Source organism: Anoplolepis gracilipes, chromosome 7, assembly GCF_047496725.1.
Source record: "Anoplolepis gracilipes chromosome 7, ASM4749672v1, whole genome shotgun sequence".
NCBI lineage: Eukaryota > Metazoa > Arthropoda > Insecta > Hymenoptera > Formicidae > Anoplolepis > Anoplolepis gracilipes.
The window spans coordinates 6,562,874-6,585,223 of record NC_132976.1 but is presented as its reverse complement, the minus strand read 5'-3'; the positions used below and the strand labels follow the sequence as shown (position 1 = coordinate 6,585,223).

General features: G+C 31.2%; 1 protein-coding gene across 10 annotated transcripts in view; it reads right to left on the bottom strand.

Annotated features, from left to right (window-relative positions):
• Positions 1-22,350, bottom strand: part of LOC140667379 (dystrophin, isoforms A/C/F/G/H) — a 433,980-nt gene that overhangs the window by 306,136 nt on the left and 105,494 nt on the right. For all 10 annotated transcript variants that reach the window (XM_072895255.1, XM_072895250.1, XM_072895257.1 and 7 more), the window contains one exon: positions 6,334-6,439. In XM_072895255.1, coding sequence (XP_072751356.1) covers positions 6,334-6,439 — 106 coding nt within the window. The remainder of the gene's footprint in view (positions 1-6,333; positions 6,440-22,350) is intronic.

Here is a 22,350-nt window from a genome sequence, read left to right as displayed (position 1 = left end):
TTTGTAAATACTTTTTACGTATGTTGTCAAAAATATGATTAAAAAACGTAAAAAATTAAAAAGATCTTCTCACAGTATTTAAGAATAAATATCTTGAAATAATTATCAAAGTAGACTTCTATAGAAAATATTTTAACTTTGAGTAAACAACAAGAATATACTTACAATTTTAAAATTTTTCTAAATTCGTAAAAACTGCTAAATTTTTAATTGTTTATATATAATAAATAGTAACTACTATAGTAACTCGATACTTTAATTCAATAAAAATCTATTTCTTTTAAATTTATGCAACAATTTGTGTAAAAGAAAATGTCAAGAATGGGACACCCTATATATTTTATACAGCACTTTCTCAACTACCACTTTCTCTCTATACACTTTACTAGTCGAAATACGGCAAATGTGCTCGCTCTTTGAAGCGACGATAACAACGTAGAATGTAAGAGAATGTAACACGCGCCAAGACAGGCATTACGGCGTTGGCTCCTCGCGAAACCAAAGATGTTGCTGTTTCACATGGAAATTATCGTTAATGCTGCTGTCTCGCAAAACATTTATCTGCTTTCAACATATATCTAAAACAATTCTCTCATGTTTTCTGCATTTTACAAATAACATCATCTCTTACGTAATTTACGTAGCATCTATTTTCACTAGATAAATATATATTCAGTTTATTTCATACAAATATTTTTTATTTTCATCCATTCTCTGTAATTTATGATATCACATTCGTTCACAAATTTTTCGCATATATATCAAAAGATAAATATATTACATTTGTCATATAAATATTTAATTCATTAAATTTTTAATCTGCGAATATATAAAATAGAGATTACATAAAACGCATCAAAAAATTAATTAAATAAATATTTATATGGGTATGTTTTGCTGCACAATCATATCTTCGTAAAATTTCTTTTATGAAAAATGCACATCAAACGGTGACGAAAGTAAATTTATCTTTCTGCTGACTCTTTCTTATTCCACAAACACGCCAAAATCGAATAACTACTGGCCCGAAACGACCAAACTGCTCTGCAAAAATATGCAAACTTATCGATTCTATTATAAAATGACATGTATTAACGATATCGGATTCTACATTTACTTGCAACAGGTTGTACGATTTTAAGAATGTATCTGTCAACTGTCAAGAAATTTTTTCTAAATTGTCAATAATCAAAACAGCAGTATTTATCGGCTATGATAAATGTTTAAGTTGATATATTATATAATACGGTGCAATTGTCAAGACATATAACGAAAATCATGCCGAAAATATTTTTAAAACAAACGTATCTACTATTTGAATATTTATAGTATAATCCCGAAACCTGGATTTATTAGTTTAAAAATCGTCTATCATACAATCGCGTGCGCTGTATTTTTTGAACTACATTTTCACGGTAGAAGCAGCAAACGAAAACCCATTCGCGAAATAACAGTTTTATTTCATGTTACGCGAATTGGATGAAGTGACAAAAAACAAGCATAAAATTGCAAAGACTGGCGAAGATACCGTTTTATGTCACGTTATCGCGCGTGGAAAATCTCCAGAAAATTTCTTAAAATAAAATATAGTGGAAAAAATCGCATTTTTATATTATTATGTTTAATATTTTTATATTATCTTTCTTATCTTTTCATACTTCATATTATTTTTACATCTTTATTTTTGTATTATACATTTTTATATTATTAAGTATTATCTTATTATTTTTCTATTTATCTTTATTATTTTTATACATACATCTTTATTATTTTTAGCATCACAATATCAATCAATTAGATTCATATTACAACGCATCGTATGTATAATGTGACTGTGTATAACCAAGAATAAGGCTTATTATGAATACGCTTTATCCCTTATCTTGCCGACATTAAATTATAATAGGTACTGTAGACATATCGTTGCTTTGAAGTGCTCCTTACATTCCTAATGTGTGGATCATCAGTCAAACTATCTACGCACTACTATATTGTTGTGCTCGATACATACGCGTCTATAATCCGTATTTGGGAGTAACGTTGATCTGCTCACGAGATCCTTGCGATATCTAAATTGGCTCTCCAAAATATCATTTAGGTATTAGTTTCCATAAAGGATATAATGAGATATTTGAGATATATATGTTATAATATCAATCTTAATTATATTTTAGCTTATGTATTATGTATGTAAATGTATTTATAGATTCTCGATATTTTTGCTTGCAAATAAGATGTCTATATTTAGTCCAAATGTATGCATAAAATCTATTATGCTAATATGTATTTAAGAAAAGATTTCGTAAAATGATAATAATAATGGCAGAGAGCAAATTTAAGTCACAAAGTATTTCAATTTCAAAACGACAAGGAAATTTCTCAAAGTCGCGAACAGAATGTAATAACGGTCGTGGCGTTGAACTAATTGATCGATTTTAATTTTGAACAGCATTGATAAAGCGGGACTACGCGTGGAAGCAACGCGAGGAGGCATTTACTCCCGGAAAGCCGGGTGCCTTAGCTGCGGAGATAGAAACAGGCGGCAGGCTTATCTCGAGACGTTTTCCTCCATTTCGTTCTCTCTACTCATTCGTCAGGAAAGTCATAGGAGTGCCGGTAGTGAATACGGAATTCAACGAGAAGGAATCGATGCGACGAATATGCGTGCTAGTAGGATTTACCTAGGTAGCTTTCGAAGAATAGAGGTAACGTATATGTGTGGGAGGCAGGCAGCTGGTATGAAAACGATTGAAAGAAAATCGATAAGTCGCTCTTTCGTGAAAAATATCCGCTTGGACACTGTATAGCTACTGTAAATCTACTCCCTAAAATCTCTTCGAATGACAGTTACGATTTCGCTCTCGAGCCGCATGTCCTTAAATAAATTTGTCTGACATTGTGATCAGATTCGTTGATAAGACCTTTATTGAATATCTAATCGTATAACACTGAATGTCGCAAGCCAATATCGAGCTTTACCTTTATACCGCGCAGTACGAAACTATCCTGAGACAAATCGATTTCTGGAACTCCCAGCCGGAATGAACATAAATTGCTGAGCTTATTTGGGCAAATTGTAAGAGCCACTACCCGTAGGTAACCGGCAACGATATTCCAGACCTAGCGGCAATTAACTCATTATGTGGCCTAAATGTATTATGTCTACCTGATATTCTTGATTTACGAGCTAAGCGTTGAATGAGATATGCAAACGTATGCGCCGTAGATTACATTGTAGAACTATTCAGGATACCCCCCGTAATTTAGAATTACTTTAAAATGCAATGAGATATTAAAGTAAAATTTATTGACAAATAAATGTTGATGCGTATGTTTGTATATTATATACACGTACATACACAAATATATAAATTATAATAAAAGTTTCTCTTAAAATACAAAATTTCAACGCAGCAAATAAAAATTTACGATCATAAAATTCTAATAGTTCTCACGACCTTACCTTTAACAAAGAATATGTTATGTTAATGATATATAAAAAAATATCCTGCTAATTGAAAATTTTAAATACTAATATTTAGGACTAATTATCGTTTTCTTCATATTAAAAGATGAATTAAAAGATCAACAATATCATTCGCCAAAGGAATATCAGTGTTGAACAAATTTTATTTTTTTTTTTTATTTTGTTATTTTTTCGAGAACTTTGTAGCACATAAGACTCGCGATACGGCAGTGATGCATAATATATGGATTTCGAGCCGCATAAATCTACACTGATTAGAAGGGGCTAAAACGTCGTAGGAACCGAGTTGAGAGAATACCGACAACTTCGCCAGGCAATTCCAAGACGGTACGAGTTAACGCCACTTAAAGCAGCTCTAGCAACGTACAGCCAGGGAAGAACGTGGTAATCTATGCAGGTGAAATGTGCGGATGGTAGCGTGTTCCGTACGTTTCATGTTTGTAATTAAAGTCCGGCAACGGCAACATTCTGGCATATACATGTATGTGTTCTTGATAATCTGCCTATTATGAAAAATGTTCGTGAAACTGATAATACATGATTTAATTTCTTCGATTCCCTGATCCTAATAATTCATAATAATTAAATTTTCTTGTTTCATCTACGATTATGAGAAATGCTCTGTTGAATATGTTCTTGATACGAAATTCGTGTGCAAAAATTGACTTTGCTCCTAAATAATTTTCAATAACGATTTGTTTTGTTCACACAACGTTACGGTTTTTCAAGATTACTTTTACAATTAGTTAATATAACTTGGAAATATATTTTCTCATTTCAAATATAAAAACATATAAGAAAATATAGCTGAATAAAAGATACTTGTTGTAGCCACTGTAGATAAGACGCGCATTTAAGTTCCAAAAGATTGATATGCACATGTTACGCTGCGGGAAGGATCAATCTCGCGTGTTAAGCCATTTCAAGTCCGGAAGGCAGACACGCTACCTCCGTAATGTATGGTCAAAGGAAAAAATTTACTCCGTAAAATCCAAGTAAAATCCGGTCGCTAACGAATGATTAGCAGCATGATAAGTCTCGTACACCACTAAAAAGCTCAACACAGATCTAAGATCGATGTGATTTATTAAAAGCGCCGTCATATGTACTTTTAGAGTATTACTTCGTTTTCAACTAAAATCAGAATTTGTTTATCTAATTGCTCTTACTTAATTTTTCATAAAAAGGTAATATATCATCAAAAGTAATAAAATACATTAATATACATATTAATACGTTAATAATATGAAATAATAAAGTTAATAATAATAAATTTATTTATGAGATAAATAATATATTTACTCGTAAATTATTTCAAAAATTTATAATATTATTTAAATAATTATTTAAAATCAATAAGTTCAATTTTCTCTCTCTCTTTCTCTCTCTCTCTCTCTCTTTTATTTCTGGTGTGATAAACAAAATATTTTTAAATATATTTCGCATTTTCATAAAATACTAAAGCAATAGCTCGTCTACAACACGCCATAGATGCCAGACGCATCTGACGAGCACTGCAACGCTAATATAGTACGAACAATGCCCAATGGGGAAAGAGAACATTTCGGGAGGCTTGAAATAGTTAGCGGCTTTACGCAAGTAATCTCCTTCGTTGACTTTAAATTGCATCTATTCACGTGGAATTTAAGAGTCTGTGGAAGCGTGAGAGAATGAAATTTCTAAATTAATTAATTAATTAATTCTGATTGTTCCAAAACGTACGAATATCACGAATTAAAGTTCTGACGATCTGATTACACAATTCAATCTTGCCGTATGTTTCATATGAGATAAAACATATCAATATATATTTATAGCTACAAACAATGTATAGAATGTTAATACGCAATTAAATGACATTGCGGATTATGAAAAGGTTAAAACCGTGTTAATGCCTTCGTGATGCATTGCACTGGCGTTCAACATTCAATGATAAATCGGTATATGACAATTAATTTCAGAACAATTTGCAGACTGAATTTACATCGATCGGCAGTTACTGCAATTTATTACAGTCTTCGGATGAGCAATCATAGCCGATAATTAAACTTCTAAAGTTCGCCCGATTGCGGAAAGTGCTGTGCAGGCAGGATTGCTTCTGCAGTATCAATTATGACGACAGAAACTCATTAAATCCATTAGATCTCAATGCACTTATCGAATGCTTTCCGTGAAAATATTTTCCTTATCCATCTCATAAAAAAAAAATTCGAGTCCGACACAAATAAATCAATAGTAAACTAAACTACTCTCTTAAAATTCGTTGTCAATGCTCGTAAAGAATTAAAATATAAATTACAGAATTAATAATAAGAATTAATAAGTGTTAAAAAAGATAATATATGGAACATATTATATCTCTAAATTTATAACATCTTAAATACGTATATTTAATATTACATAAGTTTATTTTTCTAATTTTCGCATAGCAAGTATGCTTAATTAATAAAAGATTGAAATCCACTGCAAAATTGTATAAAAAAAGTAACTCATTTAATTTTTGACAGTTTGCAATCTATATTTTTTATAATAAAACTATGCAAATTACATAGAGAGAATTTTGAGCATTTTTTAAAGATAGAGTACCTCTCTATGTATTGAAAAAATAACAAGTCCAAATTTTTCAAATCTGGCATTACGAAACAATTATAAAATTCTGTTATTAAATTGAATATATTAATATTATTTATGCAAATATATATAATAAATTATCAACATCCACATGTAAAGAAAAGATTAAAATAAAATTGTGTTGCCGCAATCAGGAGAAATACCGGCTTTACGTATTGTTTATTGTTAAACGAGCCTGGAAAATACACAATTGTGATATACAAAAAAAAACTTACCTTTGCCGTGCAACTGCTGTCGATTCGTGTCAGCGCGCAAGTTCTCGGCCGTGTGAACCAGCTCGTCCAATTGCGGTTTCTTTTGCTCCAGCTCGCGCAAAACATTCTGTAATATAAATCAAAATGACGTGGACATTATTACGAGGTTAATAACCCCCGTCATAAGATATACAGTAACTAACGCAAAACCGTAGTTCCCACCGCATGCAACAGTGACGCAGCGCATAGCCTATAATCGATGTGACGTTCAAACTGCTGCAAATTGCAACCTAATGAGTAAAAGTCAGGCTGTGCGACACATTCTTTGTCCACAAGTTCAACGTGTCGACTGAAAGCACGTACAAAAGACATCGAGTATTTAGGCGCTTTCCTCTTAAACTTCGTATTAACTGTAAATTCACTCAATTTTCTGCTTCACGATACGTTAATTACCATCATGAAATTTAATTAATTTATTGTATGTTATTTGTGATATGCATGCGCATCAAAATACACATCTTTTAAATAAACGTAAAATATTGGAAAAAAATAAATGTATGATTGTAAAATGATTAATAAAAGCAAAAATGTTAACCTAATTAAAAGCTTTTACCATTTTTCGCATTCAACATATATATATATATACAGTGTACAGTTTAAGAGCTTTTTTTTATATCCGTATAAGTGATTAATACGTAAACAAAATTTCTACAAGAAAATCAATCCCTTTGCATGACTGCAAAACACAAAATAGAAAGCACTAGCTCTTAGAGAGCACTAATATTCTTATGTAATATTCCACGAAACATTCAGGTCGATCACCTGTTTTTACCCTGCTGTTATAGTTGCCTTTTACCGCACGAACCTATCGATCGCTTGTAAGCTTTCGAGATACTGAGCTCTATTTCCGCGGTTCGTTGTAGCAACCATTATACATGACCTTTCATCAGGACAGATATATAGATCATCATATCAACTTCTAATGAGCTAATTAACATGTAATCTTGTCCTAGATATTAGTCATTAAAGAGAAAATTAGAAGCAAAAAAAATTGTGAAAATCATTAATTTTATAACATAATACAAAAAAAAAAAAAAACAAACAAATCATAAAATTGATCATAAAATTGTTGCAAATTATAAATTTAAATATAACAAAAAGTTATATAAGCATATTCTCAATAAAAAATATTCCTCAAAAATTTTTTTATAAGCTTTAGCATTTTTCTTCAAATAATGAAACATAATAATATCGAAGGGATAAAATTTTTATAAAACTATCAATTCCACAAGAGGATAACAATATTAAGTTTCATTAATTCATGTTACTCTACATAAAATAATGCCGAGAACGTCTTTTCACACAAGTGTTCAAAATCCTAATCCGATTCTTATACTTGATGGATCGAATTAATTTTTGTAATGTCCACAAAGCATGAAATGTTCATTACGTGCGCGATCCTGGTTACTCTTTTCCAATATCAGATATTGCTGCCAAGAAAAAGAAATTCGATGAACTAATTTTAAAGAACAGGGAATTTCAAAAGATATTAACACCACACATATACAACACACATATATACCTATATATCTATATAAAACTTCTACTCCTATGTATCCAATAACCAATTCCTTCGTTCGTAAAATTACTGGACGTGTCTTTAATCGATAATCGATGTATCGAGTAGAGACTAAGAGTCCCAGAAGATTTTACCTTATTGCTAGTAACCTCATTCAATTTCGCTAGACTCTGGGGATCTTCTCGAAACCGTCGTGTAGAATATATATAGCCGTTAAATACACAAATTAGTCGACTTCCGGAAAACTGCCAGATTAACTTGTTAATTCACTTTGTCCGCTGGCATTATATAGTCAGGTACCTTAGTTTAGTATTGTACGATACATACACATCTTCTCTTCATCCGATATTCAAACGAAATTCATTTCATAAGCAGATGCAAAGATTATTTCTTTTTTTATATCTTTTTGTCATTTTGAGAAGCAATCAATTTTTCTGTTCAACAAATGTGATTGTCAGATAAAAGATATAAAATATTGATAATAATAATCATTATCGCAATTATCATGACAGTTCTATTTATATTTAAACGTAAAATTAATATTCTCCGATGTACTAAAGAGAATCGTTAATCCACTTAGCGGTACTTTTACTTCCACTTCCTATGTAAAGTGGAGTTATTTACATCCCTCTGACATAATCGATCGCGCGTTACTTCCATGTCACCAGCCGTTCAGAAAGCTGAATATACACTCACTTCCAAAAAGTTCCACTCACGTTAATAGAAACTATAATATATGCAGAATTTTGCTACACTTGCATTAGAGAAAAATATCAGAAAGCTTGTAATTACAATTACTCTTTTGTGTTTTTTTTTTTTTTTTTAAGAACATATGTATTAATTGTGCGAATGTTATTTATAATTACAAAAATTAATAAAATAGTTAAAATTAATTTTTGAACAAGAAAGCTAGAATTTTATATAATAATAAATGATAATTAAAAATAGAGAATTTTTAGTTCAGCTTTCATTTTTTTATACTTTACTCCTTCCTTACTTATTCCTTTTACACTTTTTTAATCTACTTATGCTTTTCTTAGTCCTCACAAACTTTCTACGATGAAAAGAACAAAGGAGAATGTCAGTCGAGGAGACTGACCATATAGCACAGATAGGACACGTTAACCGAGTGCTTCACTCCGATCCATTCAAATAGCAAGAGCCAATGACCTGACACATTTCGATTCTCCAGTAGTAACCAATGAAAATCCCGTAGGATTGAATTCGATGAAACAGGAGTCGCAAGAATTTCATCAGATATCAGGTGTCCCAGCTATTATCGTTAAAGAACGTTATCGTTGAACAGTAAAATTAGAAAAGTAGTCGTTAAAATTTCTACAACTTTCGTTCTCAATACAAAAAAAATGAATCGTAAATTCACATTAATTTCAAAACACCGCTTAATTACTTGTAAAATTATACTGATTAAAAATCATTAAATTAATATCATCATTATAATAAATCATAATCATCACGATATGATAATCTCATACTGTATTAAATATTATAAGCTCATGCCAGATTACGTTTCTTGATAGTACAAATTGTTGATTTGCATACATTAATATGTACACACTTTCGAAAGAAGATTAATATTAATATTAAAGCTGCACGTGATAGACAAGCATTATATATCTGTGGCTAATACGAAAGAATAAATTATAATGTATTTATTTTACTCTAAAAAAAAAAGATACTACAATTGTTGAAATGAATATATATTATATGTATACAAGAGATTCCTTTTTAATTTATTTTAACTGATAAAGTTAATATTATTAAAAATAAATACTAACTACTAACATGTAAGAAAGCACATTTTGATTATAATATTTATGGAGAATAATTTGCTTGATACACCGCCAAATGAATTTACTGCTATATTAACTAAAACCGAATTAAACTGCGTTACAAGATAACTCGGTTAATTTCCTCTTAACGACACTTTCCTTCATCTCCCATCGGGCACGTTAAACTTCATACACTGGCAATTAAGTTTTAATCTTCGCGAAATGGCTCCGATATAATCTGCCAGAAAGTCCGTGAATAACGTCAACAGAATGTAGATTCAACAACTCGAATACGATTTACAAAATGAAGCATGATGTGTGAATATAACTCTGGCGTAATATTGCGAAGTGTAAAAATCAAGGTTAATTTAACATACCAGAAACACTTTTGAACGATCATAAAATCAGAAAGTAATACATATTTCTCGGAGCTCATAAAACTTTAAATTAAACAATTATACCCGTGGCATAACTCGTCGAGCCCATTGAAGTCTGTCGATGTGTAAAAAATGTAATGAAAAATTTACATAACGAAGAGGTAGTATTGTAAAAAAAAAATACAAGAGATATATAATGAAATACAAGTAATAAGACAAGCAATCGATATTGAAGAAAAATGTACGAACCAATTCATGACATGTTAAAATATTAAACTTGTTGGAATATAATCTGTTTTTTTCCTCTATGATATTATTCTGATTTGCATTTTTATTATACAATATTATACAATATTATAATTGCCTATATATTTTTTGTAAAAACAAATGATTTTTTTATTGCTTCAAATTACAATTTCTTTGATTCTTGTACTATTACATACATATCATAATCGTATTCCATTCTCGTCATTTCATTTCGTGTACAACAAAATATCGTTAAAGATCAGTGCCTCTATTAAAGTTCTAAGCTTAAGAGAATAATGGCACGCTAAATGCCTCACATAAATATACGTTACACGTACGAGTAAGAAGCGCGTATTCTGCGAGGGGGTAAGTTCCGTTCACGACCAAACCGCGAGTAAACAGTTCGTCGAAGAAAATTGGACACGAACAAAACTTTTGACGTCCCATTTAGCGCAATCCTTCGAAATGTTCCTGGGGAGAAGCAATTTACCGGCAAGTAAGTAGAAAGTTCGACGTAAAACTTGGCGCTCTAGCGTTCCGACAACATTCGTAAACGTATCTCCGAAACGCTCACAGCGACTAAATAAATATCCCGAGAAAATTATGTTTATTATTCGTATTAGAGAGAATGATACGACTATTACCGACAAGACCGTAATAAAATTTATATGAAGTATATAACCCGAATATCGCGCGTGCGCGTAACATTACAAATTTTATAATTTTATACGGTTTAATGAAAAATTACAATTTTCCCTCTTGCACTGAAATTTCCATCAAAAAAACATATATGAAACATCCATTTGTACAGACCAATTAAAAAAATATTTGAAAAGATAGTAAGAGTTTGCCATATGATTTATGAGAAATGTTATCTTCCAACCTGAGGATATCCTTGGTTAGAATTGTCAATGTGGTAGTTGCACCCAGGAATAACTTTTCCAACTATGAAATATTCTCTCATAAGCGACGCGATGGATCTTACACGGTAATGTCATTCATTATCCAACGTGGCAACCGCAATAAGATGCGCAACTTTCTCGATCGGATCATACATTATTTGATACGACGTCCACAAAAATATAAAATACTTAATGTCACCTAATTTCTTACATTCCCTATTTGTTTAATTAAATCTATATCACTCCTAGCGTAATACGAGATGACATAATCTACAATTATATCTTTATCAATATTTTTCACAATTGCTCACGACACGAAAAAGCAAGATCTGTAATGACACTTCTTCGAGAACTGAAAAATAGCGATTGTAAAAACTAGGAGCGAACGCAAAAAGGTCGAGTCGCGTTATATAACACAAACAAGGAGGAAGCAAGATATCGGACAGCATCGTGGCAGAAACCGTTGCTTTTCTGAAGAAAATAAAAGTACGTTAACGAAAAAAGAAGATAAAGAAACCGGGAAAAGAGAAATGGTTGCACAACAGAGGATATCTTGCCGAGCTGACTTACGAGCGACCAACGAAAAATTTCACTGCACCTTCGTTCTCTTCGCATGTTTATCCTCAATATTATCATCGTCGTGGTTTTAGTATGAAATATTCTCGCGAACATTGTAAATTGCGTTTTCTCTCGCTTGAAGTGTAAGCGTCTTGTCCCGAAGCGACGTGGCGATAAGAAAAAATTCGATCGTCCCTCAAACGACACCATTATTGTGCAATCGTGGACAAAGTAAAGGAATACAAAATTATTGAACGTGAGCGCTCTACACACACACACACACACACATTTCTCAAGTGTATCGATGGCAAAGGCAACGCACTTTTTTCCTCTAACCATTCTTCCAGCGATAATGACATCTTTTGCGCAACATTTCTTTTTCAAAACTAACAATCAGAATGTACATAGTTACTAAAAACTCTTTCTCTCTTATAAAAAATATTAATTATAAAAATTACAAAATATTTTAAACAAATTTAATTTTGTGAATAACAAACTACAAATCGAAAAAGGAGAATTACGGTTGCAATCGCCGTCAATTCTTGTATCGTACATATCGAGGCAATTGTACTTCGAAGTGTACAATAAAAGATTAAAGCGCGTCGCGTGACACACAAATTTGCTTTCTTTTCATATATTTTTATACTGACATGAAACACGAGAACGAATCCAAAGGAGACGAAAGTTCCGCATTGAGTGCGGTAGAAACGTGGTCAATTTCAGATATTGAGAGCATGTTCCTGGCGAATGTTGCCCGCGCAAAGCTTCTCGCCAGTTTCAAAGAATTCTGCCTCTTCCATTCTTTTTCTTCCTCCCCCCCCCCCCTCTCTCTTTTTCTATTTGCTTTGGTCCTTTTTATTCACTTACGTTAAAGCGAAGCTGCAGGGTGCCGGTGTACATAGACGACGCGGCCGACGTACTGGGCTGAGACTCCTTCCGATCCATCGCACAGGATCTCCCTCACTTTGCGTCGCGCACGATAGCTTTTGATAGCTTCTTTTTTGTCTTTTGCCGGACACGGTCACTTTACGCTCGTGTATCTAGCCGGATCGAACAAAGCACATCAGTGATAGTTCTGCCAATCACGCGCGCACTTTGACTCTGCCATTGCCGTTAAATCGAAGCAGCTATCGTATAAAAAAGCCTGTATGTAGCCTGGATTAACGAAACGCCTATATATGCTTATGTGACAAAATTTTTCCGTGATCCCTCGAGCTCTTTCGATCGAATGAAAGAGCGTTTCCCCGTGTGATTCTGTCGAACAATGCGTCGGATTAAAACAATAGTAGTAGGAAATACATAAATACGTACATTTTTATAATTTTAAAATTCCCATTACAACTCGTTTCACGTTGAAAATGTCATATTTATTTGTTACTTTTTATTAGTTTCACGATAAACAATGCATTTTTTAAAGACACAACTTATAGCATATGTATATAACCTAGTCTAGATATATCTTTCAATAACCGAGCTGTTGCATTTATATCTCGCAGAAACTTCCATTATTTTCACAGCTAGGTTACACTGGTATTTTCTACTCTTTCTCCCCTCTGCATACCGTAAAATAAATTTCCCGTGTAATCCATCAATACGTTATTGTAATCGTTTACGCATCATGCAACATGAAAATAAAGTAGAAACTACATAGTTCGTCATCTTGGATATAGTTCCCATGTATATGTGTACCTACTGTATCGATCGACACGAAGCATCAATTTTTAATAACATTAAAAGCAAGGAAACTTATAAATTAAATTTTCCAAAATAAACATTTTTTCTTTTATAAAATAATATATACATAAAAACCAATAGATCCATGGCTGATTGATAATATATATATATTTATCATACAGTTAAGTCTAAGAATGTAAATAACACATTTTCTCGCATGTTCGTACTAATAAATGAAACAAAATAAAATTTTGAAAGAAAAGAAATAATACACGCACTAATGAAAAATATATTACTTTTTATCAACGAGAACATATCAAGAAAGACAAAATATCAAACCATTGCCTGTCAGGCTGTCAACTCGCGTCGGCTTCTATAGTCCAAATTGTTGATGTGACACGTAATGCGAACATAGCGGCCACCCACAACGTCAAAACTCCGAGACATCCGAGACAGCGTTAGAGCGCATAAAAGATTCAATTTCATCACAATGAAAACGCTTTCCGAAACGTACTTGAACTCGGACATGGCCGATTCCAGGTACATTTACGAGAAGTGCGAAAAACTGGCCGATGTTAGTGAAAAGTAAACGATATTTTACATGTATCGCGTGTGTAACCGTAAATTTTTAATACCGTTTACGTAACGTTGTGCGCGAAGCATCGTAAATATTTATTTTCATTGCCAACTTTTTCAAAATGATCAGTTATTTCTTATAACTGTAACACTTCTTCAATATATGTATTTGACATCGCAAAATATATTTCGTTTAATATTTATTATTGTCAAAAATTCAATATTAACTCATAAAGAGAATATAGTTATAAAAAAAATTACATCAAACATTGTCAATTATTATAATGCATATTAATATTATTATAATTATTATTATAATGGATATATAATATTAATAACACAAAAAATTCCAGAGAGAACACATTTTACTTTTCATAAGTTCCATTTTCATCCTTCTTTATAATTCATTTGCTCAATTTCACTTTATGACGTCACATACTTCGCCAACTAATATTTCATCTATGAAATACAATTACTTAAGTATATTGAACAATAACAGATTGTGCTCATAAAAAAATTTAACATAAAACATATTTGGAAAAAAAAAAAAAAAAAAAAAAAACTAAAAATAAACAATAACGTTCTAAAATGCCCTACACGCTATAATAAATTGTTGTATTAGTCTACAATTTAATAATATTCCTATACTAATGTTTTAATCGGTTTACTAAGCCAAATTTAAAGTTACAAAAGTGTATTTAACTAAAACACATTTCACAGTTCTACCAAAATGTTTTAGTTTAAATCAACCGCGTATAGTTCGAGTAGACAAGTCAAGCCAGCACAGTATTTCTCGTTTTACTATACGATATTCGTTCAGTGACGCCGGATTTTCCCCGCGACAAGGAGAGAAGAAGGAGCTGTGAGACAGAGATAGAGAGGAAGCCGGGTATGCTGTATCGATTTTCGTTTCGTTCGGTATTTCGCCGGCTGCATCTCTAATTTTCATTGAACATCTCTTGTCAAAATTACATTATCGATTCTATGCGCGATAATAGATCTTTAATATCGACACAACAAGTATTATTAATTAACCAATTCAGAACAAAAAAAAGAGTTGGATTTTAAATCACTATGTAAATAATTATTCATGACATTTATATTGTAAACCACAAGTTTTTTGCGAGAGCAAGAATAATAAATTTATAAACTTTAACATTAAAAATAAACGTAAAATGATAAGTGTAAATCAATCAATTTTCGAAGAGATGTAATAAAGATAAAAAGGGACGTAAATAACACAAATAACTTTATGTAATAACTATATATATAATAATTTATATAATTTATCAAAGGAGAGATACACTTGTTGTTGACTGAGCCTCTTCATAGATATAAGTCACAAAAAATTATCGCTCGATACTGTTTAAATTTAGTAAAATCGATCGTAATGCATAATTCCGACGATGATATTTGGCAGATCTATAAATACGAAATTTCAAATTTTCAGATAATTAGCTTCCCATTCGTTAACAAGGCAAATATTAGTAATCCGCTGTACCGACTGAATAACCATGTGCGCAAACACATTGTGCGTTGAGGACTGCGTTATCACTGAAAATCGTTAAACTGCCCACAACAATGACATAAAAAGGGCAACTGAAAACGTAGCAAAAAATACGTTTACGTGCAAATCGATTGATGATTGTATTAACAATAATTAATAAGTAATCCCGCCGCCGCGTTGCGTTACATGATTTTCGAACGCGTGTATTTCGATGGAAGCGCGTCGTCGAACTGAATTCAGCATCTGACGCTGCTTCATGGGTACCCTTGGTAGCCAGGGAACGATGTATATATATATATAGGATGGAGGATATATATATATATATATATATATCCTCCATCCTACGGGATATATGGAGCCTATAGGGTGCAAAATTCGTATAGCGAAGGGTACTGCTTAGCGAATGCTGCGAGCTTTGTACGAAATTTGAAACAAACGCGAGTTCGTCGCAGAATCATAATTATAAGGAATCTGTATCAATTCTATCACTTCTTACTTACTCGACGAATGGGAAATTAATGCTCTGTCAAAAAGATCTAATAATAAGTTCAAGTAAATGATGTCAATCGATTGTAAAGACAAATTTCATAAAAAAGATATAAGATGAGCGTGTGCTTTAATAAGCTTAAAGTAATCATCGGAAAATATCAAGCTTGCACGTTTAAAAATAGAGATTGACGTGTAATACGATAAATACATCAACTTGGCTGCATTGATTATTTAATTTTTGTTCAATTTCGTAACGTATAATAGAGACAAGATAAATTATACTGCAATCACAATGTTTCTGAATAAAATTATAATATGCTATAGAAAAATCGCAAAGTTTTTAAATTAAACTTTTAATACAAAACGTGTGTTTCAACCCGTCGCTGCCATTATACCAAATCCAATGGAACAGGGATCGACAAAGAAGATGCTTATTGCGCACACGCAAAACACCCCACCGTGTTATAATTGCAAAGGCGTAAAAAGATCTCTTGTGTCACCACCCCAACGTCATTCTATTGAAAACATATCACCGTATAAAATTTAAATACCACTTTATTATGGTAAATTTAGTTATAATATCCCAGTCATTATTCAGTTATTATATTGCCATATAAATATTTTATATTTTATAATGCGTTATTAAAAAAAATTGTGCGCAATATTATTATATATTTATATATAATTTAACTTTTTGTATTGCATGTCTATGCATAACAAACATAGATTCGTATAAAATCGTAGATAAATTCTTATTTTTATTTTATGCTGCATTAATATATATGTTAAAATCATCAACTTTAATACTGTGAAATCTGCTTATAAAAATCACAAGTGTTTATAAAATATTATTACACATGTAGCATTTGTAAGAAATTAAATTAACTTAAATTTAAATTAAATAAATCACCCAGAGAATGCCCCGTATAACTTCGAATGATAGTCAAGTATTCTCATGCAAATAAGTTTGTCTAAAACTATTGAAAATCTCGTGAGAAAAGCTCGGCAACTCGCGCAGATATGCTTATCAACCGCGAACATATTTCCCCGAGCTGCACCGCGTCGCCGAGTTTCATGATTGCATTTTTCGTCGCCTACGGACATACGAATGAAAGATGCAAGAGGTAGTACCGGAGGTGAAATGGGAAAAATAATAAGTACGCATAGAAAGTAAAAACATATGAAAAATTTTATAATCAATAGAGGATAAAATTTCATCAAATATACATAAACTACAATTATTATCAACAAATGATCCCATACATGTTATATAAAAATGCTAACGTGCTCTAAAATTCTAATTACTTTTATGCAGCAAACAAGCATTCACTGTAGAGTGTCACTGCAAATTGTATTTAAATATGATAAAAGCAGCATAACAATATAATATTACATTGATAAATTAACAGTTTCTATTTGTACTGAAGTGATTAATTGTCCCAATTGCTATATTTTCACTTTTATAATTTGAGAAAACGTTTTTCACAAAACAAATCTACATGTAAATAAATATTTTTTACACAGAGAAAGAATATGTTTAATGTATATTAAAAAATATTATTTTATTATTAAAAAATAATAATTTTTTTTAAACGTATTTATTATTATTGACATTTATATCAATTGCATCTGATAAAAAAAAATATATCAAGTATCTCGTTGTACAGAGCACTTCTTTAGAAATGTTTCTTTTTTAGCAAAAATACATGAATCGTATATCCACGATACGAATGTAACACGAAAGTAACCCCGACGTATATGAAGATGTACGGTTTACGTCACAAACGCATTTGTGCCATTAACCGAAGTGCGCGACGACTGACTGCACGAGTGACATAAAAGCAACTACAAGTCTTTCTTCCTCTCTAAATCATAAAGTATCAAATTGCATCATAACAAGTATATAAAAAAACATAATCGCTTGATACGTGAAAAGAATAGGACAAAAATGATAAAAAAATTTTTTAAACCACAAATTATTCCCCAAAATACAAATAAATGTGTTTGTACATGTAATATAGATATGAGATATCAGGTAAAAATTGTCCAGATATTTTATATGAAAAATTTCGTAATGGTAAGCGTCATGCAAGTAATTTATAAGTTTGCAAAATGTATTAAAATATAAGGCCATTATCTAAAGTGGAGATATATAAGTTAAATAAAATACTAAGTGGAAGTCTTTTATCATAAAAAGAATTAAACTATAATTTAAATATATAACTGAAATATATATTACAATATGTAGATATATAATACTTCTAGATACATAATACTCCTAAACGTTATATCATCATTTTATGTCATTTATTTTATAGCTGCTATTTATTTTATTACACTGATATATATTCGTTATAACATATACAACATTGCTTTATATCTATAAAACACAAATACATGAAAAAAAAAACAGTTTTATTAAAAGCAGCTGCAGATAGTAATGCATAAAAAAGTTTAAAAAAATTTCTTAAAATTACCTACGCCAGCACGATTACGCAAACGAGACGTTCGTCGGCTTTCCTTACGATATCTTTTTTAACAAGCTCGGTCTATTTTACGTAACTGCCATATATTCTCATCGTGCACTATGAACTTTCTATGCGGCTCAAAATGTCCGTTATAAAAAGTCTGCAATTCCATAGTATTAATTGAAAAAATTTTCGCAGAGAAAAATGCAGTAATTAAATATTCCAGTGCACATGATGCCACGTACTTTACAGCAGAAACTTCATAACTGCAATATACATGCGAACATGTTCTTTTTATGCAATATTTTGTAAAAAAAAAAAAAAGTTCAATAGAAATATGTATTATATATTACATATATATGTAATTTTTGTAGTTTTGTTCTCGATTAAAAAATTTGTTTTGAAAGATTTTCATACATAGATATAATAATATGATAACATAATATTAAATTATAATATTTAATTAATCTTTTCGTATTATAAGATTATAACATAAAAACATTTCTTTCAAAAATGAAGCAGGAGTTGCATTTTGTTTAGAAAAAAGAATTAATTTAATATAAAATTAATCTGCAATAGCTAAACTTTCACAACAAAGTTGTTACGCCGAAGTTCGACATCACTGAAGGTATAAGTCGGTTGTGAAAGTCTAACGATATAAATTACGGAAATAATTATAGTATCTAGCGGAGCGGAAACAAACTTCGTCAAAACTCGGTCTAATTAAATATTATACTTCTTTCTACTTGTAGCTGAAGTACAAAATTCCACGAAATAAAAGAAATAAGTAAATCAAAATTTCACAATTTCTTTTTCAAGTATATAAAAACAGGAAGGAAGTCTTTAAAAACATTTATATTATCTTCAGTAAATTTTTTACGTAAAAAATCGTATTTATCATTAAATCTAACAAAGTTATAAAAAAAGAACTACTCAAAAATGAGATAACAAATTATCTATAGAATATTAATCTTTAATTTTAATAGTAATAATACAATCTACGATTTTACGAATGTTACAATGACATATAATGCCAAATCTTTCCTATAAAAGTCAAATCATATTTAGATAGTTAAAAAACTTGTAAAATTAATAGAAAAGAAAGCAGTTAGTTTTGTTAGTGGATTTTATCGTTTTATTCGAATCCAATAATGATGCTTAACCGCAAAATCACATGAGGATGGATCTCGATTTCATCTAAAAATAATATTTTATATATCTACATCAATAGAACAAACGAGAAAAACAGCGAAATTTCAATTTTGAATGAACAATCCACGACACATTATACGCAGTCGATGCGTATAACTGTATATACAAGCTGTAAGCTCGTACACGCGTTATGGAATGAGGACGGCTATTCATGAGATGCCGGCATAACCAGGAAATTGCGAGATCGTGGAAGGTTCTTCATAACTACAAGCGCGCACGCGGCTTCCTAGCATTAGTCCTTCACGTCGCTGGTATAAGGAGTGCAACTCTGAAATCCTATGAATCCCGATGGGAGGTACCCGCGATGAAATGGCGTGCCGGAGTTATCAGACATCGGCAACAAAGCTGGACGAAGGAAACGAAAGAAATAATGGATCGGACGTTTATTGTAACCAGTGACGTAAAGGACACTTCTTCCGAAAGACGAAAAAGCTTGTATAGCTTGTACGACAAAATTGTACAAATCGGAGCGAGAATGGTTTAGAAACAATATAGAAGACATCATTGTCATCGTAATATTGTAATTACGAATTTCTTTTTTATAAATTATTACTCGTAAGATTTCTTTCAAAAAATATCAAGTAATAAAACAATTTATTAATAATAGCTTTTAAGTGACTATAAATTATGTATATCATAATCCTTTAAATTACATAAATAATAGAATTAATGATTTAAATGAAATATTTATTATTAATATTATTGAATAAAATTATTTATTATTTATTTAAAATAGTCTGTAAGACGAAGAAAAATTTCGCAAATAAACATTAACAATTCGTTTTTTAATGTTAGTATAAGAAAAAAAATAGTTCACATTTTGTTGAAGATTTGTTTTGCTAAAAACTTGAATTGACAAATGTTACAATTAATTCTTATAATAAAAATATAATAGAAGTTGTTGTCGAAAATCCACGGCGTTCAATAAAAATAATATAATGCATACATATATATATATATATATATATATATATATATATATATATATATGTTACGCGTTTCGTTATCGTTCGTTTTTGTTAGTTACTTTATAAAAATCTTCGTAGTTTAAAACGAGACTGTTTCGTGAGCGACTGAAAGCACATTTCACGCCAACATACAGCTCGGATCTCGTAATTGGGCTTTGTCGGGCGAATCCTGTTACGTGGCAGGTGACGACAATGACTTGTGTAATGTTAACAGTGGAACAAGCTTAAGTAAGCTCGCGAGATAGAGACAAAATCTACTGTGACAATTACGAGACGACTATAATTGTAATGTGATTTAAAGCGACATGTTAGCATGACTTCGTATAAAGATCCTATTCACACATTGTCGGATATATATACATATAATTCTCTCTTTCTCTCCGATGTATGTATAAGTAGGATTCTGGATTTACTTAGCTGAAACGATTTTTGTAAACAAAAGAAAATATAACCCTCTCGAAAAACTCAGCTATCAACGTATATAGAGAATGCAATACATCCTCAGTGAAATCTGTCTTTTCGTTCTCTGCACCTTCTGCGCGTCTAAATATCTCTTCCTCGGTTTCCTCCCAATCGGAAATCAATAACAACGCTACCGTAACAAACCTATTGTTTTTGATCACCCCTCAAAATGCATCCGAAAATTTTGCATCTCCGTTCTGAAGTACAAACAGGAAGAATACCGTATGATTCGGCATTTGTCAGAAAACATTTTCACCGATCAATCAAGTGCGCCATTTGTTCCATTCAAACCGTCTAGTGTGCGGCGCGAAAAAAAAATGACTTCATTTCCGTGTCCGAATAGAGAAGAATTCCTACCCGAAAGAAAACCTTATTACACCGATTTTCTTTTCAAAGTGTTCACATTAACGAACAAAAAACCTGCCATGTGCAAAATTATTTTCTTTCGAGAAAGAGCGCTGTCATATTGAAAAAATTAATGACTCATATTATTTCTTTCTCATTCATATATGTTCAAAAGAAAAAAAAAGATATGTGTAAATTATAATAAATCCAAAAAATAAACTGTAAAAAATACAGAAAAAAATATATAATTAATGAAAAAAAATATATAATTATCATCCAAATTACAATTACGCCTCGAAATAAATGAAGCGGAAATATTTGAGCGCGGTTTTAAAAGTAGTAGAGTATTAAATGGGAGTTTGAAATTGAAACTCTCGCGCCCGTACGCGGAAGAATGCGACTTAGAAAATGCCAGTTTCTCGAAGTTGACATTGTGCAAGCTTCCGAGACTTAATATAGAAAGGCAGAGGAATAAAGGAGTATACGATAATGTACTCTCTGTGTCTTGGCTCGAGAAAATTTACGGTAAACGTTCGTATTATTTTCGCGGTAAACTTTTTCATGGGAGAACGCTGCTACGAGAATATGATAGGGAAGAAAAGCCAGATATGTATTCTAGAATATAAAAATGTCTCGATAGCGCACAAGTTTTTATGGCAGAAATCCACAATAGAAGCATGTCGCATGTCGTAGCGTTTTTATAGTCTATTTGAATGTTAGATTTATAGAATTCTATAATCAGTGAATATACATAAACTGTATGATAGGATGAGAGAGAAAAGAAAGTCATGTCATAAGAAATTTATTATTGTGATTGCGAGTTTGAATTTAAAAAGTAATGAGTTTATTAAAAAATGGTTTAAAAAAACTCATGTATGATATATG